This window comes from Otolemur garnettii, unplaced genomic scaffold, assembly GCF_000181295.1.
Source record: "Otolemur garnettii isolate 467f Iridium unplaced genomic scaffold, OtoGar3 scaffold00033, whole genome shotgun sequence".
NCBI lineage: Eukaryota > Metazoa > Chordata > Mammalia > Primates > Galagidae > Otolemur > Otolemur garnettii.
The window spans coordinates 9,722,004-9,749,258 of NW_003852428.1; the positions used below are offsets into that span (position 1 = coordinate 9,722,004).

Below are 27,255 nucleotides of genomic sequence, written 5' to 3' on the forward strand. Positions count from 1 at the left end.
AGCAAAGTCATAAGAATGGAAAAGCAAGTGTCCAATGTGCTCGATACTAATATGAAGTAGTAGATGAACAAACATGTAACATTTTTACATGACTACCCACGTAAAAAACTCAATTAAATTCAAGTGGGGGGAGGGGGAAGAGAGAGGAAAGAGGGATTGGTGTGCTAGTGGGTATAAGGAAGGGGTATATGGCACGCTCCTGGTGAAAGGCTCTGCTACAACTTGGACTTTAACAAACACAAACAGTGTAACCTAATGGTTTGTATGCATATATTAATCTGAAATTAGAAACAAAAATACAAAAAACAAAGTAGGCTTATTATCAAGCTGTGGTAATGAAGACAGTGTAGTAAACAGATCAGTGGAACAGACTAGAGAGTCCAGAGTAGACTTACATATATATGACAGCTAATTAGAAAAGTGTTTAGGGGTAGTTCAGTGGTGAAAGAATAGTCTTTTCAATTAATAGTGCTGGAAAAATCGAATACTCATGTGTGAAAATAAGAACTTTGATTCATACTTTGTATCATATATGAAACCTACCTCAAAAGGGAACATAGCCTAAATGTAAACCTAAATCTATAAAACTTCCAGAAGAAATCATAGAAAAACTTCCTCACAACCCCAGCTTAGGGAATGCTTTTCTTAGGTACAGTACTGTAAGGATGACCCATAAATCTCGGGGACCTGCCCCTAACTATGCCCTGAGTTCCCTCCCAGTGGCGAGAGCAGCTGGGTTGAGGTGAGGTGGCTGACCACCTTCAAAGTGTGAGGACTGGAGGACAGTCCCTTGCTCCGGGCTAGCTCCATTTTTATTGCATATGGTGTCCTTAAACTACAGCCCGAGGGCCACATGCGGCCTGCCTAGGACATTTATCTGGCCCACCAGGTGTTTTTGCCACTGCAGCCTGTCCTGCTTAGCAGCCAACTCGTCCGGGGGCCTGCAGTCCGGCCCTCCAATGGTCTGAGGGACAGTGAACTGGCCCCCTGTTTAAAAAGGACCCCTGGCACGCACCATTGTTTTAATCATCAATCTAATGGAGGAATGCAAACCCTAATGTCATGGTTCTTGCTGGGCTTGCATTTTCTAACTAAACTATTTCTTTAGCTAACTGTTAATTAGACTGATTTACCTTTTACTGTTATTGCTCTAAGTCAGGGGGGTGACTTAAAACTTTTTAAACAGGGGGCCAGTTCACTGTCCCTCAGACCATTGGAGGGCTGGACTGCGGGCCCCAGGACAAGTTGGCTGCTAAGCAGGACAGGCAGTGGCGGCAAAAACACCCGGTGGGCCGGATAAATGTCCTAGGCGGGCTGCATGTGGTCTGCGGGCTGTAGTTTGAGGACTGCTCTAAGTTATTTATGATCTTAACACAAACAGAGCATGGGACAGGAAACACAGTCCAGGAGCAGGATGTCAAAGCAGACCCCAGTTAGGCCACACACACAAATCACAGGGGTGGCAATTAATACTCAACAAGCCTTGTGCTCAGATGGACTGACCCTTCTGACCATATCGAGGTGACAGAAAAAAGGAGATATTTGTCTCCTTATCTAGTCCTGAGAGACCCTTTCTCTCTTTGCCTGCTTGAGACCTCGAAGGGCAGTCAAACTGGGGGAGGGGTGAAGTTCCTGCAAGGTAGTCTCAATGACTTAAAGGGCAAGGCTTCCAGGCAGTGCATTTCGCACCAGATTTTGGGTTTCTCTGGTCTACTTCTCTCCTGTCCTGTTCCCTTTTGCCCATCATCTGGAATCCTAACCTATTGACAACAAACAATTGAATATTGGTTTTAAGCTTATTAAATCATTTCTAGCAATGCAGACACATCAAGATATGACTCTTCCCTTAAGTACTCATATATGCATCTGCACATAAAAATATTTGAAAAACTGGACAGGATCAAGATGAAAACTTTTGCTCCTAAATAGACATGGTTAAGGGAATGAAAAGTCAAGGCATAAATTGGGAGTAAATATTTTTGGGTCATGTATTTGATTTAAAAAACCCTTGTAACTGGGATATATAAGGAACTATAAAATTTAATAAACTATTGAATAAAAAAGTTTAAGAGATTGGACCCTTCCCCAAAGAAGATGAACAGACGAAAAGACTCCACATTATTAGTCAGTAAAACCGTAAATTATAACCTCAGTGAGATAATACGACACCTATTTGAATGGCCAAACTGAAAAAAAGACTGGCAGTACCAAGTGCTAATGAGGACACAGAGCAATCAGAACTATTAAATGTTCCTGGCAGGAATGAATATCGAATGGTCCAACCCTTTCCCAAAACAATTAGGCAGTTCTTTTAAGCAGATAAACATATACCTACCATGCATTTCAAGCACTTCTACGCCTAGGTATTTACCTAAGAGAAGTGAAAGTGTGTGTCCACACACGTGAATGATCATAGCAGCTTTATTTATCCTAGCCCCAAACTGTGAACAAGTGGATAGATAAATCGTGGTTTATTCATGCAAGGGAACACTGCTCAACAGTAAGAAGGAGTGAATTATTGCTACCAAGCACTATGAATGAACCTCAAAATCATTATGGTGGATCAAAGAAGCCAGAGAAAAGAGTGCATATTGTCTGATTGCATTTATATGAAATTTTTAAAATGCAAACCAATCTGTATTGAGAAGGCAGACTAGTCTTTGCCTTGTGAGTGGAGGGTGCAGGGAAACATTAAAAACAGAAAACTTCAGGAGGTGTGGAGCTGTTCATTATATTGATTCCGATGATGGATTCATGGCTGCATAGCTAGGTCCAAAGTTACCAAATAATGGACTTCAGCTATGCACACTGCACTGTAGGTTAGTCATACATCAGTAAAGCTGTTTAAAGTAAAGCAGATGGGGCCCAGCCATCAACACTAATGCAGAGGCAGGCACTGTCGTATTAACCAGGAATTTCATCAGACTGTGCACAGATAATTCCAGAGCTAGTTCTGACAAACTCTTATACTGCTGAGGTGTCAGTGTCATGCGTGCTGTGTGGCACCTATTCCCTTTAGTCAAGATGGTTAAAAGGCCCTTTGGCTCTTGAGAATAATGCATTATTTTCATTGTTTTTAAAAGATGCCTTGTACATTCATGGTAGGAGAATGGGTAATGGGGATCTGAATTATGAGCTGAGATTAACTCTTCGGGGATGGCTTTGAGCCTTTGTGTTTGCATGTCTTTAAAACAAAAACCAAAAAGGGGTGGGGTGGTTTGTTGGAGGAAAACAGGTTCTATGGACTCTCTTCTCATTTTCAAAAGCCCCGTCACCTGCTGCTGCTGTATGTAAATGAGCTAAATGAGCTATGCAAGTGCTCTAACCTCCCCTCAGCTGAACAGCTGCAGGCAGAAGTCAGGTGGGGTTTTGGGGTTTTTTTTTTGCATTTTTTCCCCTAGTGCCCTTAAAGCACCTGCCTAGTCCAGTCTGTAGAGAGAGAAAGTGGAAAGGTGGTTGCCCAGAGCTGCAGAGGCTCCTGCAGTGAGGAAGGTGGGTGGGTGTCTTTTTTGCAGCGGCTGTGAAAAAGTGTGAATCTTAACTTGTGATGGTCGTTTCACAAATGTAAACATCTGTCAAAACTCACCAGCTTTTTTGCTTTAAATGGATACAGTTTATTCTCTGTACAATCTACCTTAATAAGGTTAGATTTCAAACTCCACACCTTTCTGCGCTCGGCCATAGAACAAAGTGGACCTGCACACAATTATTAATAAAATAATTGCATCATTGCCCCCCTAAGTAATTATCCTTAGGAAATAAGACTTAAAACCTCCCTTTTAGTTGTTCAACCATACTCCTATAGATTAGTTCTTATTGTTAAACTCAGAGGTTATTTCTTTATGTCTGTATTTTTCTTAATTTTAGATTAGTTTGAGGGTACAAACAAGCAAATCACAATACTTGAATTTGTTAGTAGTTGTGTCCTGCACCCAAAAGGTGTGCAAGACACTACTACACTGGGCCCATTCAGTGCGAGCACACCAAACCCTCCTCCCTTGCTTCCCCTCCCCACAACTTGAATTGAAATGAGTCCTTTTCCTATGTGGGCATGAATTAGTTTGTCTACTGGCTTGGTATTAGTATTGAGTACACTGGATATTTGCTTTTCCATTCTGTGATACTTTACTGAGAAGAATGTGTTTCAACTCTATCCAGCTTAATACAAAAGATGTGATGTCACTATCTTTTTTATGGGTGAATAGTATTCCATGGTATACATATACTGTAGTTTGTTAATCCATTCCTGAGTTGATGGACATTTTGGTTGTCTCCACATCTTGGCAGTTGCCAACAATCCACTGCATAGGTCCTTATGATAAAATGATTTTTTTAATTCTGAGTAGATATTTGCTTAGTAGTGGGGTTTCAGGGCCAAATGAGAACTCTTGAAGATGTTGGCCTAGGAAAAGATTTTATGAAGAAGACTTCCGTGGCAATTGCAGTAACAACAAAAATCAACAAATGGGACTTAATTAAACTGAAAAGCTTCAGCACAGCTAAGGATACAACAGTCGAAGCCAAAAGACAATCTTCAGAACGGGAAAAGACACTTGCATATTACGAATCTGACAAAGGCTTGATAACTAGGATGCATACTATGAATCTGACAAAGGCTTGATCGCTAGGCAAGAGATGTGAACTGACCTTCTCTGGGGAAGTCAGACAAATGGCTAACAAACATGAAAAAATGCTCATCATCAGAAATGCAAATCAAACCACTCTGAGATGTCACTTATCCCCAGTAAGATTAGCCCACATCACAAAATCCCAAAGTTGCAGATACTTGTATGAATATGGAGAGAAGGGAACACTTTTACAGTGTTGGTGGGTCTACAAACTAGTAAAACCTATTTGGAAAGATGTATGGAGAATCCTCAAAGAACTCTAATTACATCTATATTTCTAAGGGCAAAATCAAGTGTGAAATTGAGGCTGTTTCTTCAGCTCATTGTCTTAGTGCATTCTGGCTGCATTAACAATATACCTGAGATTGGGTAATTTTTTATTGCTCACAGTTCTAGAGATTGAGAAATCTACAGTCAAGGCACCAGTAGAGTCAGTGGCTGGTAAAGGCTGGTTCCTCACAGATGGCTCTGCCTTGCTGTGTCCTCATGTGGCGGCAGGGACAGGCACCTCCCCTCAACCTCTTTTTCAAGGAGATAATCCCATTCCTGAGGGTTTGCCCTTCTGATTTAATAGCTTCTCTAAGAGCCCATCTTTTTAATACTGTCACATTGACTATTAGGTTCCAGTGTATGAAATTTGGAGGAGCACAAACATAACCCTAACACTGAATATAACAAAATATGTGAATATTAGTCTTGTCTCCTCTAAGCTCAGGGGCAGTGCAGGGATCAAGGTGGTGGCCCTCCCAGTGCAGAGACCAAGCATAGTTGTGAACAATAAATACTTGACTCGGCACCTCTACTCAGTGGTTAGGGTGCCAGCCACATACACTGGGGCTGGCGGGTTCAAACCTGGCCTGGGCCTGCTAAATAATGACAACGGCAACAAAAAAAAATAGCCAGGGCTTGTGGCGGGTGCCTGTAGTCCCAACTACTTGGGAGGCTGAGGCAAGAGAATTGCTTGAGCCTGAGAATTTGGGGTTGCTGTGAGCTGCGACGCCACGGCACTCTCCTGAGGGCAACTTGGTGAGACTCTATCTCAAAAAAAAAAAAAAAAGATACTTGTCAATTGACTGAATCCCTGCTCCCTCCACCCCAGATGGTCTGAATTACCCACAACTGTTCTACTCCCCAAGTCCCATAGTTTACATAGACACAGCTGAAAAGATGCCTGGGACAAATGAGCCAGCCATTGAACATGCCTTCCCAGAAGGCTTTGCATCTCCCTTTATGTTGCCTCCTGTGGTCAGGTCCTTGGGAAGCCTCTGGTTGGAGTGAGGGACACCCGTCCTTTCCTGTTTGGGTCTTTGGAGGACGGACACTCTAAGGCCGGCTGAGTGCCTGGCTCTTGTGTTAGTGTGGAAAGGCACACGGTTCTCTCTCCATCCTGTCCCGTTTGTAAAATCAGCCATTAGTTCAAGTGACTCATAAATAACTCTCTATCTTTTCCTGTAAGATTTGATTTTCCTTCCAGTGATGAAATGAATCGTGTACTGGTACATGTGTGAATTTCCTGAAAAGGACAGAATCCAAGGGCTTGGGATTCTCAGTTTTCAAGATCCTTGCTGCAAATAACTGAATTCATGGTGGAAATGAATCTATTTTTTAACCCTCTCTTCCTTCCCGAGCTCTTAGGCAAGCTTCACCGGTTCTCCCCATAGGCAAGTACACTGTGTTCTTTCCAAGTTTTATTAATTATTGACTTTACAGTGACTGAGCTCAAAAAACAAGGCTGATGAGGGTAATTGATTTGCTATTAAGAAATCTACAAGTGCTTCAACCGCATCATTAGGACAGAGATTATTGCCTTAGGAAGTAAAACTGCTGTGTAAAACCTGCTTTGTGGGTAATTTTTAGTTGGGGGATCCAGGCTTAGATTAAGAAATTCACATTGGATTCCCAGATATCCATTAAAAGGAGTTCCAAAAGCACTGTTTTGGTTAAATTTACTCACTTAATATCTGTATTCTTATTGGCTGCCAAATGCTTTATCCTAATCAGAAAGCTCTCAAGAATATCAGTAACATAACCATAGCTTTACATTGTAGAATCTTACCAGAGAATGCACTTTCTTCGGGAAACATTTTTACCTATTCATTTAAAAAATGTCATTCTCTCATTTTCTATGCTGAGGCAACATTTAAAGAGAAAAGTTACTTTAAAACATGCCATTCAATTTAGTCATATTTAATAACTAGGGAATTGGGTACTGGTAATTATTTGACATGGAAGTGTCTGGCGAATAAACTAGAACAGCTTCTGACAAGTGCGCAGGTCTGCCGACAGCAGCAGTGGGAGACGGCAGGACCTGGGTGTGGGATCGTTGGCTTTCCTGGTGGCTGACTGGAAAGGACATCAAGGATCAGATGTGGTAGCAGAGCGTGGAGTAGCTCGTGAGGGCGGCAGGAGGGGAGGCTGCACCGGGCAGGATGAGGGGCTGTTTTGACCTTTCCTTGTCTCCTGGCTGGCTCAGTCCCAGCCCTAGATTACGAAACATGTTCTGGAAATTATTTCCAGAGGGCACACGTCCCTATGGTGACAGCTTATTTCTGGATTCCTGGTGCAAATGCCTGGACTCTGATGACATGCAGGGGTGTGTTTCATGGCCCATCATCTGATTAGTCACTGAATTCTAAGGACTTTCCCTGCTGGCTTCTGGTCAGAGCACATGAGTGCAGAAGCAAATTTAACTTGTTTATTCCTCCAGGCTCTTTTGAACAGGCCATGAAGTCAGACCCTCCTTCCTGCTTTGGGTGTCACCCTTTGTGGAGGTACCTGGCCATCTAGAAATGAAATATTCTGGCTCTTCATAGGGAAATGGTTTCTAAAGCAGAGTTCTTTGAGGCTTCTTGGGTTGATATGTGATCTTTATGTCCGAAGAGACAATTTGGTCACCTCTGCAAAGTCTTGGAATGCAAAGCTATTCTGTAACATAATCTTACAAATGACCCTCAGTGTTACTCTTCTGAATAGAGTGCTTTCCTTCTTCCTAATTCTAAGGTTATGTCTGCCACCTCCCGCCAAGGTACACAATGTCTCAGGAGGTCAGTGGCTGCACTGGGAGATGGGGTCGTCATGGTGTAGACCAGCAGTCCTCAACCTGTGTGTTAGGACCCCTTTGGGGTTCTCCTGCATATCAGATATTTACATTATGATTCATAACAGTAGCAAAATTACAGTTATGAAGTAGCAATGAAAATAATTTTATGGTTGGGGGTCACCACAGCATGAGGAACTATATAAAAGGGTCGTGGCATTAGGAAGGTTGAGAACCGCTAGTGTAGACAGACTTGAATTCAGACTCCTCTGTGCCTTACCAGGCTAATCTCTACAACAGGTGTAGTAATAGAAACACCATCACAGAGCTTTGGGGAGGATTAAATGAGATCCTGACTGTCTACACTTAATAAAGGGTAATATTTGGGTCATTTTTGTGATCACCACTATTGTCATCTATTATCTTCTTTTTATTTGAGAAATTAAAACCCCCCTGATTCAAAATCACTTGCTAGTTCAGAGCAAGACTCTAGGGGAGCCAGGAGTGAGCACTAATCCTGCAGCTGCCTGGAACAGTCACATCACAGGCTCCTTTTGTCCAAATCTGGCTCTTCATTTGTGTTCCCTGAGGGTGATGGCTTGGTCTCCAGAGTCAGAGCCAGGTTCCATCTGCTTTAGCTGTGGTGGGTGGTGTGCAGTAGAGACTTAAGTTTCTGGGTTTTCTCCAAGGCTCAGGGCTACAATGTACCTCTGGAAATCTTGGTCTGGTTGGGGACCCTTCCTGACCTTGGTGTTTGACCTTGAGGACATCATTTCTCTTATGCAGCCACAGTAAAATAGAGTGACTGGGCTAAGCTGATGCTCCCCTCCTAAAATCTTGTGGTTCTCTGATCATACTTGAGAATTGACATCAGGTGGGCTTCATTGGCATGATATTTCCTCCGAAAGCTATGGACCTTGGGTGTAGGATGAGAGCGGGCCCCGGCAGGGATGTCACTCTCTGCTCGTGGGTGAAGGCCACCATGTCTGGGAATGGGGCAGACTCTCTTTCTCCTGCCCACCGCCCATCCTTCCCTTTAAAGAACTTAAGGCTTTGTTGGATCGGTGGCTGAATCCACACACCACACGGGGCCCATTCCCACTGCCAGGCGTCTTGTAGCTGCTGCCCCTTTCGGCAGCTGGCAGCCTCTCTGGGCCCCGGTGCCTTGGTGCCATCCACTGGCAGCAGCCAGGAGTCATTCCCAGTGTGTGCTCCAAGCCTCGACCTGGGATTTCAAGCCAGCTCCTCCCTCTCTTAACAGGTATGCGACCCTGGACAAGTCACAAACCCTTAAAGCCTCATTTCTTCTCTTTTAATATGTGGAAAATACTATTTAATTTGGGAGGTTGTGGCGCAGATTAAAGCTCACGGAAACCTATTGGTGGTTGGCACAGAGCCTGGCCCTTGGAAAGGCTTGAGAACAGAGAGCTCTTTGATTGGCACAGCTGGTGCACATTGACGCTCATCCTTGGAAGGTGAGAGACAGAACGGATGGGGTTGTCCAGAGGAAGAGAGGGATGGGAAGCTGGTTGTCAGTGAACCTTCAGTGTAGGTAGCTCCTGCCATCTCAGGACTACGGTGGCATAAGACGCGGTGCAGAGCCGTCCTTGGCCCTAGAGTGTGTTCTTCCCCTCACCGGGCGCTCTCCTCTGATGGCCCTCAAGCAAATAACGTTATTTTAATCTGCCAGAATGTTCCCACAGGAGTCAAAGAGGAACTCTGAAGCTCATTCGTTTGTAAAACATTCCAACCCTAATTTTAATTTGTAAAAACATGATCTCAGGCATTCGTTTACTTTGGTGCCATCAGCACTTTGCTCGGATTTCCGGTCTTTTGGCAAACAACTGTCCCACCCCACGATGATTCGTGATTTTTCCATCCGATGCAATTGGACACGTCTGTGGAGTTAGTGTTTCATAGTGTATTGGACAAGGGAACAAATGTCAGAGTGTTGAGAAAATGAAATGGGAGATGTATGTTTGTCTTCTGTCCTTGTGTCTCTTGGTGGCTCCTTGCAGGAGGAGTTAAAAACTGTGTTGAGATGTTGGCATGTCCGAGTCCAGGGGGTGAGCCAGGTTGGCAGTTCATGTCTGTGAGTTGATCCGCTCATAGTGAGGAACAACCTTGTCAGTCTCATTGCCCCTGTGGATAATTGGGTTCTTCATGTTTGCTGAAATAAGGAGTAAGTTTGGGTTTTTACCAATGCTGTCCAGCTTCAGGGCATTTTGTGACAGCTTCTCTCTGGGAATAAACCAGCAGGCTCCCTGACTACAGGGCCAGCCCTGGGAATAGGAAGGGTTCTTCCTTAGTGAAAGCTGGCCTAGAAATTCTAGTCCATCCTGGCATTCATTTGGACGGTCCATTGTGAGCAAGAGAAGTTAAGTGGGTGGGTAGGGAGGCTCCAAAGGAGATAAAAGAACTCTCCAGACTCTTGGTTTGTGTGTTCCTGTGTGGTATTCTACACGGCAGGTGCATGTGGCAGGGGGCTCTTCTGCACACCTGTGGCAGCCTGTGTGTGGTGGGTCCAACTCTTATCTTGAGAAGGATTCTCTCTGCACTTGGCATTGCTGAGATCAAGGAGAGAGCTCAGAACTTGCAAGGATTGACGCCAGCTGGACAAGACAGGAATGAGCCGACTGAAAATATGTTTGTATGTTTATAAAGCATATACTGTATACCATATAAATGTATTTGAGAGGGAGTACAAAGAACAAGAAAGATAATACAGGCATTTTGGTTTAAAATCCACTGTTTTAGGAGTCTAACTTTTCATAGCTACTTCTTGTTCCTCTTAACAAAATAGGTCTTTGAATATTTATTTGTGTTTTCACTTATTTTATGTCCAGCTTCTTTGCCACCCTAGGAGCTCCATGAGACCACGTGTCTCTCTTCTCTATCCCTGGATCTCCAGGGCTTTCCTTGGTGCTTGTCACTTAGTAAATGCTCAGTAAAAGTACTTGAAGAAGGAATGAGTGGTCTGGCTTCCCTAAAAGAGACCGTTATTTAACAGAAGAAGAAAAATGGTAGCAGAAAATGTTTCCTTTCAAAGTTTGGCAGGGATCTATTATCGAATTTGGCATCTCTGGTTCAAAATATAGTTCTGAGGGGGCTTCTGCTCTCAGCAAATTAATAAGATAACCATTCTGGGAGTCTCACGTGAAAAATAGCCAGTGAAGACTCAGAAGAGGAAGATGGCAGTTGGCAGGAACTGAAGTGTGAATGTTGATAAGAGCACAGAAATGCCCAGGCTACCCCTTCTGGTTCATTCACACATTATCACATGATTGCCTCGCCTTGATAAAGTCGACTGAAATAAGCTTGGTAATCTCTCTCCTCAGCCCCGCTCTATACATCCTCAGTCAGCAGAGAGGCTGGACAAGTGCACAGCTCTCTGCAGCTGTGGGGCGATAACCTTGGGGACACCCCCTCAAATCTGTTCACACGGCTCAAATCAGTGGGTAATGTCTATCTCAGTTGTGAGAGTAAGTGTGGACAAGAGTGGTTCTCACACATGATTGAAGTCTTAACTGCTGTGCACACACTGTGATGCTGGGGGTTTGTTGTTGCTGTTGTTGGTAAAATGTTCATCCATGTAAATCAGTGGATGTAGGGAAAGACGTTGTTCTTTTTGGTTGCTCAGAGGCTTTGAAAGCCTTTCGCAGGATGGGGAATTTTCTGACTTAGGCGTCCATGATTTTTCAAAGTAGGAGCTGAGCTCACTTCCCCAGCCTCCCTTGAAAGTTGTGTGTAAGCACGAAACTCCAGACTCCACCAACCAGATGCATTCTCGCCAGGCTTTGCTTAGAACCTGTTGATGGAGGAAGCAGGCTTAAGGGGACACATTCTGGCCAGGGTAGTGGTCAGTACATCCACAACTGCAGTGAGGAAGGTTCCAGAATAAGCAGCCTTCAATGAGCTGCACCCCTACTTCCTTTGGTATTTCTGGTGGAGCCGTTCTGTGATGTGATTTGAGTAACATTTAGGACCTGGTCCTCCAGCCTTCTAGAAATTCCCTGGGCTACCCTGTAGTGAATTCCTTCTCTGCTTAAACCAGTCAGAGCCGTCAATCTTATTTGCCACCAAGAACCCTGGATGATGTTGTGGGCCATTCACATTTCAGAACCCATCGAGGTGTGAATTATCACTATAATCACTTGGGGACGCCCTGTCAGACCCCTGCTTGTTAACCACAGAAAGTTGTTCTTCATTCCAGAGCAGTAGCTGAGAAATGCTTAGGCCTAGAGAACGCTGGGTTGGTCTGTTTGAGGACGTGCTTCCTCTCCACTTGAATGAAACTTGGCGCTTCTCCAGGGACATGAGGAGGGAAGGGGCAGTGGTTAGAATCTTGGGTCAAGCAGTTAAGAGAATCTTAGATAACTCAGAGTTTGGGTTTATCTTATCAATTGCTAAAGTGTGCGATTCAGTCCTTTGCAGATTCCCTCCATCTCTCAAGTCTAGAATGGAGGATTGGACATCTTCCTACAAGGGTTTTCTTCAGATCTTTCCAGCGTGCCACCTGATAGCATATGGTATAAGTTTATGTTGCTATCTACATTGGGATATGCAACTTATTTTGTGGGAAATGGTAATTCTTCTAAATTATCTCTCTTCAAAGTTGTTATTGTTTTACATTTTGCTGTCACCCTTATATGCCCTCGGGTACAGGAGTTCTCATAGTTGATAAAACAAAGACACCGAGAAGCACTGAAGGAGCCCAGCCTGCTTTTCTAAGACTAAACTGTGGGGAATTCACACAGTAACCTACATGTACAGGTGGTTCGTGAAAATTTCTTGAGGCATACTTTGTAAATACTAAATACTAAAATAATACAGGAAAAGACTAAAGCAATTACCTGGTAATTAGTCTTTTCCTGTATTATTTTCAGAAGATTCAAGGTGAAGTAACAAAATGGGCAAAAGCGAACAGAGAATCCTTCTGAACATTAGCAAGTTAAGTTAAGATGAGACCTTGGATGTTTAAGAAAATCATGCAACACATGGAGTACTTCAGTCCCCACACATGTGGGTGAAATATAAGCTATTAACATTTGATATCAGTGGGTCTCCGCTGGATACCAGGAGCTGTTGTTTAATCTCAGTATGTGCCCTCCCGAGCCTGCCTTCCTGTGTCTGTCATTTAAGCAAGGGTCCAGGGCCAAGGAGATCTGGCCAGCACCTCCAAGCACCTCACCCAACTAATACTGGTGTAGGGAACCTTGCAATTTGAGGAAGGGTACCGAAACCTTCTTAATTAGTTTCCTCCTTGTGAGTGCTGTGAAAGACAAGCCAAACTTGGTGATGGCCACAGGCTAACTTGTTACATAAACCTCAGTTTCATGAATGCCTGGTGAGCAGTCACTCCCCTCTTTCCCTCTCTGTCTAGCCACCCCCCTTCTCAGGTCCTCAGATGTGTCAGGTGTCTGCTCGCCTCTGCCTGGAATTTGCTCCCCAGCCCGGCACATCTTTAACCTTTAACATCACCATGGTGTCCATTCCTTGCAGCTGCCAGACCCCCAGGGCCAAGGCTGTCTGTCTCCTGGACTCATTTTGTGGATTTCCACATCACTCTGTACCTTCTTGTCCTAATAGCCTTTGTCATGTTGCTTTGTAATTGCTTGTTGATTTGTCTGTGTTCCCCACTGGACTTACACTTGGTGATGACAGGGACCATTTCTAATCTCTGCTCTCCCGGTGCCTGGCCTGCAGTTGGCAACAGTATGTAGTTGTTAAATGAGTCAGTTGTTTAACTAGACTATGTCATTAATAAGTGTCTATGATGAGTCTAGAACTGTACTGTGAGCAATGAAGGATTCAAGGGAAGAAAAACAGCCCAGCTCAGCCACTGACGATCTCTGTGACCTCGGGCAAGATATGTACTTTGCCTCGCTCAGTATCATGATCTTCTGTGAAATGAGAGGGAACACCTTCTTCCAGACATCGTAAGGATTATGTAAAACAGTTAACATCAAGAGTGGGGTGCAGAGGAAGCACACGTTAGCTGCTATGATTATTATCTGTCATCAAGGAGTGAACTGGCCAGCAGTAGTGAGGGACCCAAAATGAAATATTAAGAAATCTAAGAAATAGTTCCTTTCCACCCTTCCATTTCCCCTCCTTCCTGACCGCCTTCCATTCTTTAATTCATTCATTCATTTCTTATGTTGAAATTCTAATGAAAGTCGGAGAAAGGAAAGATCACTGTGATTGGAGAAAGCGATAAGAAGCATATGAGATCAGATCTCTTTATCTCTTGGGCATTTTTGAGAGCAGACACATCAGCGAAACTCTCAGCATGCTGAGAACTATATTATGTGTTGCATATCGTTACATTCTCATCCAATCTACTTCATCCAATTCGGTAATTTACTTAATCCACTTTACATACCTATACATTAAATCTTCACAGCAACTATATGAAGTACTGTTATTATCCCCATTTTAGGGATGAGGAAGCAGGCACAGAGAGGTTGAGTAACGTACCTATTGGCACAGCCAATAGGTGGTAAAACCAGCATCAGACCCCAGGCAGGCTGGCTCTGCAAGTCAACCTGGCAGAAATGCCCCTGGAAACACATGCACGGTGAGAGGACTGGATGCCAGAGACACTGACTGTTTAGGGAAAGGGTTACAATTGCATTGAGCAGTGGATTAGCCTATAGCCAGTAGCCAGGGTTTGTTTTGCAGAAGTGAATGGTGGGTTAGAGTTGGGCTTATAGGGTGTGTATCCAGATCAACACCTGGGAAGGGAGAAGAAGAAGTAACAGAGGAGAGAAGGGGAAGTGGGGCTGTAATGCTGCCCTGGCGTCTTGGGCCAGAGAGAATGTTATTGAATGATATGGAGAACAAAGGGCCTAACTCTTTGGGCAAAGCGACATTAGGCTTTGCCTAGACTTGACTTGCTATGGATTAAAACAGAGAGTCTAAAAATTAACCTAATTATGACCATGCAAGATGAACCCAAATGGGAGAGGCTGGGCATACTATTTATGCACCAAAAGGACATCTCACGTTAAATGTCACTCTCCCATTCCCCGTGGCTCACAGGGTTGGACTGAGAAAACATGAATAATGCAATTAGGGATGGTAGGAGTTAGGCCAAACTAGCTGAGAGAGCAAGAACTTCCCTGAGGCGCAGCTTGTCATTCCGCAGTGATACAGAGTGACCTGGATGGTGATGATATTCAATCAGATGTTGGTATATGAAAACCGTGTTTCTTATTTGTTAAATTACCACATTAACAGCGAGTGCTGCTGGTTTGATTTGCACCTGATATGATAAGAAGCTAATTATATGACAGGGTGACCCACGTGGCAGGGCACTTTCAGTCCTAGCAACACAATATTTATCTGTACCGAAAACAGTCAAGCTGCTAATTCAAGATGCAATCTTTTCCAGAGACATAGCCAGTGCAATAAAAAACAACTTTCCCCATTCCTCACACTCTGGAGATGCTCTCCAGGTCTAGGAAATACAACCACAGCTTATTTTTATTTTTGTCTTTTAGAAATGACTTAAGGATGACCTTACTTGTAAGTATTTTTGTATTAAATAATCTTAATAAAAATGTGTGATTAATGACAAGACACAGAAACACAGAATCCTAGGCTTTGTTTGCATTTGCAGTTTTTAAAAAGATAGAATCTTAGGCTTTATCTTTTATTTGTAGATTTTGTCTGATTATAAAAGGAAGACACAGGTGAGAAAATTTTTCAAAATACTCAAAAGAAAATAAGAATCATAGAGATTATCACTATTAAGATTGGGGGATGTATAGTTTCTTTCTTTCTTTCTTTCTTTCTTTTTTTTTTGCTTTAATCTGTTTCAAAATAACATTTTTTATAAGTTATATGAAGTGTGCCTGTGTGTGGTGCGGATGTGTGTCTAATGCAGGAGTAGACAAACTGTGGCTTACACTCATTTGCCCTCTCCTGTTGCAACAGTAGACTTGAGTATCAGTAAGAAAGACGACATGGCCTGCAAAGCCAAATGCACTATCCAGCCCTTTACAGAAAAGTTTTCTAATCCCTGGTTTCTTGTTTTGTTTTGTTTTTAAGACAGAGTCTTACTCTGTCACCGTGGGTGGAGAGCTGTGGCGTCATAGCTCACAACAACCTCAAACTCTCAGGCTCAAGAGATCTTCTTGCCTTAGCCTCCCGAACAGCAGGGACTACAGGCACCTGCTATGACACCAGGCTAGTTTTCTCTATTTTTAGTAGAGACCAGGTCTCATCTTTGCTCCGGCTGGTGTTGAACTCTTGAGCTCAGGAGATCCACCTGCCTTGGCCTCCCAGAATGTGGAATTACAGGCCTGAGCTACCTTGCTCAGCCCGATCCCTGTTTTAACATGTCAAGGATCCTAGGCCGTCAGATATTCTTTAAAACCATGCTTTTGAGAAGTGCATGGTGTTCAGGTGAATGGTTTGAAGTCACTTGTCCTCCACTTGTCCCTTAGTGCACACAGTCTGTCTGTGGAGAGCGTGTTCCCTCTTGGTTCCATCTCCACAGCGTGTCCTGTGTGCCCTGCTCTCAGCCTTCCTGCACCCCTGCTCCTTCTCTTGCTCCTGAAGAAGCTGGTCCCCATGCAGTCAAAAGCTGATCATTTTGGTGACTCCCAGTGCAGTATATGCCCAACAAAATGTGACCTTGAACATGAGGACCATGCCCTTTCCATTGCCAAGGTCCAAGTAAAGCTTTTGGCCACCTTGAATATATAGGCTTCTAGAAATATATATGTAAAGAGTCACTTTTTCTATTAATACTAATTATACTCTCTGTAAATTCACTGCCAGCTAATTTAATTACGTTAGGATATGTAAAAATTACTTATTCTTTACATAATACATTAGTTTTAGAATGCAGCTTTCCCTGTTCTCTCTGTCTCTCTCTGTATGTTCTCTCTGTTTATTGAAACAGGGGCCACTTTTCGAGTCTAACACACTTCCTAGAACAAATTGTCTTCACTAATAAGTTGAAATAGAGAAAGTTCAAAAATGAAAGTCACTGGAAATTGTAGTAAACTGTGAACAACTGTTTTGATCAGTGTTCATCACACGGCAACTTACTATGTTACTTTCTGAAGAAACTTCTGAAAGGCTATTTATAAAGACACGTAGACTTTTCACGTGTGAGGCTCCACACTCAAAGAATCATGAAATCTGTAATCTTTTTTATTCTTCTGTTTAATTGTTATTGTTGTTCTTATTATGATTTGAAACAATTCTGTCAGGTAACCTCTGTGACATCTAAGATCCCCTGAACTAGCATTGATTTCATTTCAACCGTTCCTTCTTTCCTGGGACTGTTCTATTCAAAATAAATTGAATGCACAGCCCTGGTATATGATAGATTTTGTAAGATCACATCACAATGTCTGACCACATCTTCCTTTTGAGGGGTAAATTTGGTAAAGTAGAGCAAAGCAGAGAAACTTGGCCTTGAATTCGGATGTGTGAGGTGAAATCTCCATTCCACACAGCCCTGTACAGCGCTGCCCAAGGTGGCCCTGTTGGTCTGGAGGAGCAGCCTGGCTTGGTGGGTTGGAGCTCCACCCTAGAGCACAATGGCCTGGGTTCAAATCCCACCTCCCCTGTTTACCATCCTGTGACCTTGCCCAAGGGACATAGGTGCTCTGTCCCCATGTCTAAGCTCTCCCAAGATTCTGAGTAGTTGGAGAGTAATAAATTTAATGGGGGGGGGGTGTTCTTAGGATCACCCGCAGGCAAGGGAAGAAGAGGAGGCAGTAGAGGGCAGAGGGAGAGGCTGGACTGTGACGCCGTCCCAACAAAGGCCGCAGCGGGTTCCATGCAGAGTCACCCCAAATTGGACCAGTGCCACTCTTTTGCACCCCTGTGCTGGTCAGTCACTGGCTGGCCCTGGAAGGAAGTGTGGCATCCGAGAGGCAGTTTGCTTAAGTGAGGATAGTACCCAAAGAGGGGCTGAGGGCCGTGAGGCTTCCTCTGGGGTGCTCCCACGGCTGGCAGAGTAAGTCCTTCATTGATGAAGTGGGGCCTGGCTGTTCATCACACCGTGGAGGTAATAACAGTCCCTTCCTAACAGGGTTGGTATTGATGGTTAAATGGATTAATATAGAAACAAATGTCAGAACAGCGTCTGACTCATAGTCACTGAGATGAGTTCGTTAAACAAAATTAAAATCTGGGACCTGACTCCTCTCTCTCTCTTCTTAACTACAATCCTAGTTTCTTAGGTTTCAGACCCTATTTCTGGAATATGCAATTTCGCTCCTTACTTGGGACTTCTGTAATTATTCCTGGGATGTCTCTTCTTGGGTCCACATTTCCCCGTGTATTGCACAAGGGAACCTCTGAGAGTGGAGTCTAAGGCTTTCCTGCTCTGCCCTGCTCCTAACGGAGGCTGCTGACACGGGCAGGAGCTGGTCTTATGACTTGTTACACCATGCGGGATTGCACAGACCTTGCTCCCAGTGAGTATGTGATGATTGAACAAACGAGGCTTGAGGTTTTGTTGTCTGCTCAACCGCATGCCTGTAGATCAAGATTGATTGGTTATTCTTGGAAGCAAAATATTTTTCTACAGAATCACTTTGAACCATTGGATATGTTGAATCATGGAGTGATGGCCCTCATGAACATTGGGAGGTTTCCCTGATGGGATGGTTAAATTTATGTGTCAAGCTGGCCAGGTTATGGTACCTGGTTGGTTGGTCAAATGCCAGTCTAGATGTATTTTATAGATGTGATTAACCTCATTAAATCAGAAGGGTTTGAGTCAGGCATGCTATCCTCCTCAAAGGCCTTAAGTGCAAAGACTGAGATCCCCAGACAGGAAGGAATTCTGTCTCCAACTTGCCTTCACACTCAAGATGTTAACTTCTGCCGGGATTTCTAGCACGTTGACCTACCCTGCAGATGTCAGGCTGTCCAGCCCCATGATCATATGAGCCAATTCCTCAAAATAAATCTTTCTCTTTCCATGAAGAACCCTGACTAATAACTGCAGAGAACCCAGTGTTTGCTCAGTCTCCACCCCACGTTTTGTCTCAGTTGCTGCCTGTGCCCCTCTGCAGGGCAGAGGAGGGACCACCTCATTTGTCTAAGCCTGTTTCCCAGCTGACTTGCCCAAGAAGAGCCTCGCCTTTGCCCGTAGGGTTTGTAATTCTGTGTAGTTGTTGTTTCCATTGGTGGTAGGGACTCCTTGTCCGTTGCCTCACGCGTAACCAGCTTTGCTTTCATGGGGGAAGGGGACCCAGTCGTCCCAGAGGACATATGTAAACATAATGTCCCCACTTGTGCATCTTTCCACAGGTGGGATGCAAACTTGTCACTTCCTGGCCTCTCATGTGGTTTCTGACACAGCATGTCTCTTTCTCTTCACTTATATTTAGGACTGAGGTGATGTTTAACTTTCAGTGGCTTGTGATGGGCACAGAGGCTGGGTGGGGAGGTGTCTTCAACAGGGGCTTTGGTTCTTCATAGTTTTTAACCCCAGTTGTGATTTCATTATCTCTTAAAAAAAAAAAAAAAGTAAAACCAAGTTTGATAGAAAAAAATTCACCTGGGTTATAAATAAGCAGCTTGAAAGCAGTGTCTGGCAGTGCGACTCCACCATGAAAATTTATGATGAACTGTGTGTGTGAGGTTGCCATGGTTTGATCTAAAAGTAGGTGCGTATAAAGAAGCCAAGTCTCCCTTCTATTTTTAAAGCTTGGGCTTCCTCTAATACTCAAAATAGGAAAGAAAGATGAAAGGTAAGGACTCGTGGCAACAGAGAAAGGAAATCTGGAGTTGGTTGAAGTCTTGGAGATTTTATCAAAGTGACGGGAAAAATCGGAGGGTTATTGTTCATGGTTTCCTAAGAACACATTGGGAGCGGGACACGTCCCTCACTGCTCTGAGTGTGGTCAGGGTGTCAAGAAGGGTCACCCTGTCTCAAGTGTGTTTCAGGTGGGTGCACATGGGCAGCGTAGACAGTTGTTACCCTGCCGTGTGAGCTCACCCCACACTTCTGTGCTTGGTCTTGGCGTGACCTGTTGTCTGGTGCTGACACTAGATGCTCTGTGGTGAGGGCCAGCTCAGCTGGAGAGGGTGGGCAGGGCTGGGCAAGTTGAGGGGAGCGCTGCTGAGAGGGAAGGGGCCACTGAGGCAGAGAGGTGGCCCTTCCAGATCGCCCAAGGAGTTGGCAGGGCAGAGAGCAGGTGAAAACAAGGTCATACGGAGAACAATTTGAGCAGCACGATAAATAATGTAGCACCAGATTATCACCCAAAGTGTAAGGTAAACACGCCCATCCTTACAGTATAAATAACTGAACAACTAAGTAAGTGGGGTGGGGGGGAGACACGCCCTCATTAGGGAAGGCTCGCCAATACTGTGTGTCGATACCCCCAGCTCAGGAGTTAAGAGTTTTGTGGCATGGGCCACCCACTCGTCCTCTGTGAGAGTGGGTTGGATTTAGTGACTTGCTTTCAAAGAACAGAGCGTGGAAAGGGAAAAACAGTAACTTCACAGTGGGGAAACCTGGCAAACGCTGTTTAGTCTAAGTGATTGGGTTAGCACCACGGGAACCTCATGAACTCCCCGACATCATGAGATGGGAGGACACTTCACCTCGTGGGTGTTCATCCCTAAAACCCAGACTCAGCCTAATTCAGACAAATCCGCATTGAGGGAGAGCTACAAAACACTCCTCAAAACCGTTAAGTTGTGAAAACCAAGGAAAGACCGAGCAGTCCTCACAGGTCACGGGAGACTGAATAGGCGGGATGACTGAATGTGGAGCGGTGCCCTGGGGGGATCCTGGAGGGGAAAGAAGATGTTAGTGGAAAAACTAGCGAAGCACAAGGACGTGTAGGTTCCCTTCCCGGTAACGCGCCCATGTTGGTTTTAGTCTTGACAGATGTACCGTGGTCATGTCGGATATGAAAATGGGGTGGGGGGACTCAGGAACTCTCTGGGCTGCCGTTGTAACCCTTCTGTAACCCCCAGACTATTCCAAAATAAAACTTTTGCTGAAATATAAGAAGTTCTTGTACAGGGAAGAGGGGCACTGCTGGATTGTGGACGAAATCCCTGAAGCATTGGTGTGGAGGCGGCAGCTCAGACGTTAACACCAGCAGTCTCACTGGACTCAGTTTCTCTTCTCTGGCTCTTTGGGACTCCAGGTTGGGGTTTCTTTGACTCTATTTTTAAAGCTCACTACTTTTCTGAGTCACTTTGGCCTTTTGCTCACACCCTACAACACCTTCGAGTTGCTGTGTCATTTGGAACCCTCAGCGTCCCGAAGGACGTATGGACCATGTTTCGGAGAGGACACGTGATAAACCATGCTTCTCGGAGACGTGTTTATCCCCTGAAAGTGACAGAGGCAATAAGGAAATGACAGCCATTAGGTCACTGGAAGGACCTGCCCTTCCTAAGAAGCAGGTATGAGGTCTGTGAAGCTGAGGCCGTCTTCTTCCTACTTACCAGGTCAGCTGTTCTTGTAGCAAATGGTTCCTCCTCACAAACGCCCAGGGGCTGTGGGCTGTTGGCCTGAGAGTGCATTCCTCTACACCCATGGCCTGGAAGAGAAGTTCCTTCAGTGTCTGAGGACATCACTCATCTCTATCCAAGCCTCACTCTGTCCACAGTGTCACAATATGACGAATGAGAACGGGAGACCAGAGGAGGTGCCCCGGCCTCCCGACCCACACCCTCAAGGGGAACATGGAAATAATGATCAAATGACAAGACTGTCAGGCCGAAAAGTCTCCCGTTCTATTTGGCTTCTCCACAGACCCCTGGGTAAAGGTATAGCCAAGGAACATCTTATCATTTCCTATTCAAGGAACGAAAAAAAATTTAACGTGCACATGAGCAAAATGCAATAAGGAAGATCAACATGTACCCAAAGTATTACATAAGCCGTAGTTAAACAGCAGGTTATAGATAATTGCCCCTGTGTTTTTAAACACAGGAGATGTGGTTTGTTTCGCACCGTGTGCCGCCCTCCTTTGAGTCACTGCTGCTTTTACCATCCTTAAAGACCTTTGTCCCCACTGTGGACTGAGAAAATTTCCACTTCCTTATGTTTGCTGAGAGCAGAGAGGGACCCGCCAGACTTCTTTCGCTGCTGTGGCTGTTTGTTCTAAATTTCTTGGAAGCAAAGATTCTCTGTCAAGGAAATTCACCCCTGAAATACACATACATACTGTGTAGCACCAGAAGAGAACTTGAAATAAGAAAACGCAGGCAGGGAGATTATTCAGAACAGGGATGTTTCCTAAAGGGAAGCTTGAGTCACTGGTAATATTGGCCCCCTAGGGAATTTGGTTTCTAGAAGTGTTTAAACTCAGTGGAGGTTTTATGGAATGGGGAAGGCTAAGAAGGAAGAGAGATAAAGAAATTGTCCTGACATCAGAGGGGTAGACGCTGTGTCTTAAAGACAGAGGAATGCAGAAATAAGTGGGAATGGAACCAGTCCTAGGCGGCCCGCAGGTCCTCTGGCACTGTTGAGAGGGAGCCACAGGCAGAGTTGGTAGACACCATGTTGAGTGCAATGAAATGGGTCTCAGGAAACGCAGGTCTGGTGATTCTCACGTGAGGTGTGAGGCCTGAGCACCTGCCCTGTTTTCACGCTATTGCCAAGTGGCCTCCTCTTTCTCTCTGTGTGTCCTGAGGCTATTCCTGTACCCTCAGTTCCCTGCCTCTTCTGGTTCTTCTTCCCCACCTGCTGTCACCCCACCCTTCCTTGGTCATGGCAGACTTTATGTCACGTATACTCAGATGGTCATGCATTCCTAAATATCATAACTTAAAAATTTGCAATATACAATGAAAGATTGTTCAGAAATATATTTGATCAGAAAGTCAGGATGTAAAATATGCTACCACAGAGATGACAGAATCCAGCTGGCACAGGAACACGTCCTTGGAGGCTCCCTGTTGGACCTGGGACGCTAGGTCGCTGGCCCTGGCCCATAAAACTGCCAGAATGCAAATTGCTGTACAAGCCTGCTTGGGGGCTGGCTCCCCATAGATGCCGGGGAGCCCATTGTCTCAGTCAGGTAAGAGGTGCTGGAGCGCCTCACAGGTGCAGCAGGCAGTCTGTCGGAGCCTCCGCTAACTTCTCCCATGGCTATTTATAGACGTGATCCCGTGGGTATTTACCCCACAGGTGTGGAGACCACCAAGCAGTGGTGTGTATTCTCCCGTGCCCTTACGTGCTATGTGCTCTCGTGCTCTTTAACGAGAGCCCAGTCCCTTCCCCGTTCCCTTAGGTGCTTCTTTTCAGGGGTCTCCTACAGCTCCCGAATCTTTTACTGTGCTCCCGGGTAGCCTCTTCCTCTCTCTCACTATTTTCCGACTCTTCCTTGGTATTTCTGTCCTTCCTCACATTCTCTTCCATCTGTATCTTCTACAAGTCTTTGTCCTCCACTCCTGACCTTTCATTTCCACTGGGCTGGCTGGGCTTCCCAATCCAGCTTCCCTTGGGTGGCTGCCCACTGCTTTGTCCGGACCATGGTGTTGAGCTTTCCAGGTAGTTGAGCTTTCCAGGTTGTTGAGCTTTCCGCAGATGCTTTGAGGGAGGCACAGTTCACCCATAACAGGGTCTGGCAGCAGGTATGGGGAGGAGCAGGCAGGGAAGGTGTGAGAGGCATTTGATCACAATGAACGGTCTATGGCAAAGATGTGGCACCATTTGCTGTTCCCAACCAAGACTATAACAGATTATGTGACAGTCGGGGGATGACATTGCAACACAAATGAACAAAAGGGAAGTTCTGACAATTAGGGGTATAGGTGATATATTCGTGGCCTAGATGGGGACATGGAGAAATGTAAAAGGGGGTTGTTAATAGTTATACCAGGACAAGAGGAGCAACTGGGGACTGTTCAGGGCTGACTGGAAAATAGCAGGACCACAGTGATATTTCCAGAAAAAGGATAGAGGAGGCTGATGGGAGAGCTGGGGAGGGGGAAACTTCAGAGGCTAAGTGTGCTGGTTAGAAAGTTCTGGATTATTTTGGGATGAAAAGAACTTTGAGGAAAACACTTGATGTACTAAGCTTTAAAAAAGGCAGAAAGATAAAATGGGGAATTGGGGTAAGTCTGATCTAATCATTCCAAGAAGCAGCTGAAAAAGTTGCCTGCTGGCTGTCCTGATTATCCAGGCCACTGTTTCCAGGTGGATCCAGCACACCTCTGAGTTTCTAAGGCCCTGAGTCTGGGGCTGCCTTGAGGCCCCAGTTCATTGCCTTCCCCAGTTAAACCTGAGACACTCTTGCTGGTTTGGCGGTTGTATCTTTTACATATTAAGGTTTAGAAGCACGTAACATTTTGGGGAAGACAGTTAATATTGCTTTGACAAGTCTCAGTCTGATTCTGTCAGCCAGAAATCCAGGGAGGAGGGTACCGTCTCTCTCTGTGTAGGGTGGTTGATGGAGTGATCATTCACCAGATCATCATTAACACACGGCGTCATTTATACCCTGGACATGTATGCCCATTGGATGCTTTTAATTTTTTTTTGTTTTGTGGTTTGATCTAAGTAGAAAAATGTCTTTGTTTACTTTGTTCCAGAAATATACTGGGTTTGAAATCAGTTCCATACTGTTATTCCATTTTCTCGCAGTGTATAACACATACTCTGGATTCTTGTAGGAAGCAAATTCTGTGACTTTGGAAGTCTTGGATAGGATATGGAAGGGAGGAGAAGGAATTCCTATACTCCTCAGTGGACGGGTGGTAGGTTTGCTTCAGTTTCCTTCCTCCCATTGTTTCAACCAACACGTCTTTTACCAGTCATCTCCCCAAAGGCATGAAGCGCCCAGGCCAGTCCCAAGGCACCGAGGGAGTCGCCTCTAGAATTCTTGAACAGGTTTATTCTGGGCTTGGACACCTTGAGCACCCTGTTCTCCCATGATTTCCTATCCCCCTTGTGGTCCTGCAGAGTGGATTTAATCACTCTTCTGCAGGAGCCCTTTACATCTTTGAGCAGAGCTATTGTCTTAGTGGGGTTCTGAGTTCTGCTTATGTGAATTGTCACCTTTGCAATCTAATTATCCTATGTCTTCTCAAGAACACACACCTTAAAGACAACAGCAGCAGACAAACTACTGACTTCTTAGAGGTTGTCGACAGGCAGGAGAGGGAATCTGGCCTTTTTTCTCACACACTGAGATTGATCTCACAGTGTGATGTAAGATGGAAGTCCAGTGTGCTTTTTGTTTTAATGGGTTTTATTTTAATGATTGTTGCTTATACTTTTGGGAAAATAGTTAGGGTTAGGTTCCGGTCTGAGTAATGAAGTCTTAAAATAATAGTGATAGAAATGATATATCTTTCTCTATGACCTGAAAGTTCAGAAGTAAGACAAGTCCAGGGCTGTTGACACCCTCAATGACACCCTCAGGTTGCTGCTTTTATGGGCTCTGCCATGCTTGGCCTCCATTGTATAAGTTACCTGATGCCTAAGATGGCTTCTGGGGATCCAGCCATCACTTCTGCATCCCAGCCAGCAGGGAAAGTGGATTAGGTAAAGGGGATGCACCAAGTGTCCTTTACAAAAGGTTCCTAGAGCAGCTTAATGTTTCAGCTGACATCCCCTTAATCATAGAACTAGATCACAAGGCTTCACTTGGCTCCCAAAATGCCGAGAAATACAGTATTTCTTCTGGAAGGCCATGCATACAGCTGGAAACGGAGGTTTCTGTTACTTGACAAAAGTGGGAAGGGATATGAAGACACAATCTGTCTCTATAGCACCTGCATTTGGCCACTTATTGCTAATATTGTCCTGTAATCACCAAGAGCAGGAGGGTCCCTCCAAGTGTCTCAGATGGAAAGTTACAGAGCTTCAGTCAAAGCTGCTGTAGACGACACAGAAAGCAACAAAACAAAACTCAGCAAGGATTGTATGAAGAGGAAACTGGCATTAGGAACACGGACACTTAGCTTTGAAATGGCAGTGATTTTCTTAGGCCATAGTATTTGATTAAATTGCAGAGGAAAGCAAAATTTTCATTTAAACTATATTACTAAAATTAAATGCACACATATTTTGCAAGAGTGTGAATACAAGAAAATTTAAAATATGAGAGTATCAGGTTATGTGGGCTTTTCCTGGAATGTGTAAGCTCTGTTGGAGAGAATGATCCTTCAGCCAAGGGATAGTCAGCCTCAAGGACACTCTTGGCTTTGTCACCAGTGGATCAATTAACTTTGCTGGGCTGCATTTCAGCATCTGAAAATCCTGGTGATAGCCTCAGTGACCCAGTGGGTCTCTCCCACATCTGTGTTCTGTGAATCCTTAACTTCTGGATGTTCAGTAGAGATTTCAGGTCAGCAATGGTGTGAGAATCTTTAGGACCTTAGTCCCAGCAGGATAGAAGGTGTCATCTGGGTAGGACCTCAGTGGGAACACTTGTCAATCGTGCAGCTACACTCTGGTTTCATCTGTGCCATCCTCGTGAATTTTAGAAAATTGTGTTTTCTTTTTTTGTCCTTGTGAGTTTTAGAAGTCACCACAGGTATACCCAAAGGGGGTGGAGCAAGCAATTTTAAAGTGCTTGAAGAAAGTACGGATGCTCCTGGACCTACCACAGGGTTACAGCCCAGTAAACCCATCAGAAGTTGGAAATATTGTAAATTGAAAATGCACTGATACACCTACCTTGTCATTCAGCATGGGTTAGCCTCACCTACCTTAATGCGCTCTCCAAACATTTGCACTAGCTCTGCGGTCCCTGTGGACTGGTGCCAGGCAAGGGAGCAAAGCTTCATCTGTATTTACAGCCACTCCCATCACTCACATCGCCACGTGAGCTCTGGAACAGATAAGCAGTTGCATTAGATTCTCATGGGAACTGAACCCTACTGTAAACTGTGCACATGAGGGATCCAGGTTGTGTATCCTTAGGAGAATCTAAGGTCTGGTGATCAGAGGTGGAGCTCAGGTGCTGATGCTAGTGCTGGGGCCTTCTAGTTGCAGGAAAACAAGCTGAGAGCTCCCATTGATCTGCACTGTGGTGTGCCACATAAATTATTTCATTATATAGTGCAATGTAATCATAATAGAAATAAAGTGCACAAATGTGATAAGCTTGAATCATCCTGAAACCATCCCCCAGCCCCTACTTCTGTCTGTGGAAAAAGCATCTTCCATGAAACCAGTCTCTGGTGCTAAAAAGGTCAAGGACCACTGTGTCATCTTACAGGGGTTCAAAATAAATTGGCCACACAGTCTACGGTAGGGTGCCATTTGTCTACCCTCGTGCTTGCAGGGCTGACTAGGAGCTGGGCACTTGGCCGGCACCTAGAGGTGGTATCTGTCCCACCACATGGCACTAGCTCGGAAAAGGTCAGCATTCAAACTGGGATTTCTACAGAAAGTGTTTTGCTTTCAAATCATTGTAAGTTGAACCATCATAAGTCGGGGACCATCTGTATTGGTAAATATTTCATGGTAGTAATAAATGATTCATCGGTTACAGCACTAATCAGGTAAATGTCCTGTAACATTGAGACGCAGGTTTCAGGGATATAGTTGGTTCTTAACCAGCAGCTAAGTTCAACCACAGTCACATTCAGAGAGTCAAGACATGGTAATGGGAGTTTAGGAAGAAAACA

The 27,255-nt window shown here is 44.7% G+C and overlaps 1 protein-coding gene across 2 annotated transcripts in view; it reads left to right on the forward strand.

Annotated features, from left to right (window-relative positions):
- RETREG1 (reticulophagy regulator 1) overlaps positions 1-27,255 on the forward strand; it is a 146,993-nt gene that overhangs the window by 77,618 nt on the left and 42,120 nt on the right. The window contains exon 1 of one of the 2 annotated variants that reach the window (XM_012805019.2): positions 7,318-7,399. The exons of the other annotated variant lie outside the window; for it this stretch is intronic. Within the exon in view, the coding sequence (XP_012660473.1) occupies positions 7,353-7,399 (47 nt within the window). The 5' untranslated portion in view covers positions 7,318-7,352. Of the gene's footprint in view, positions 1-7,317; positions 7,400-27,255 lie in introns of those variants that run through there. 2 annotated transcript variants of the gene reach the window in all.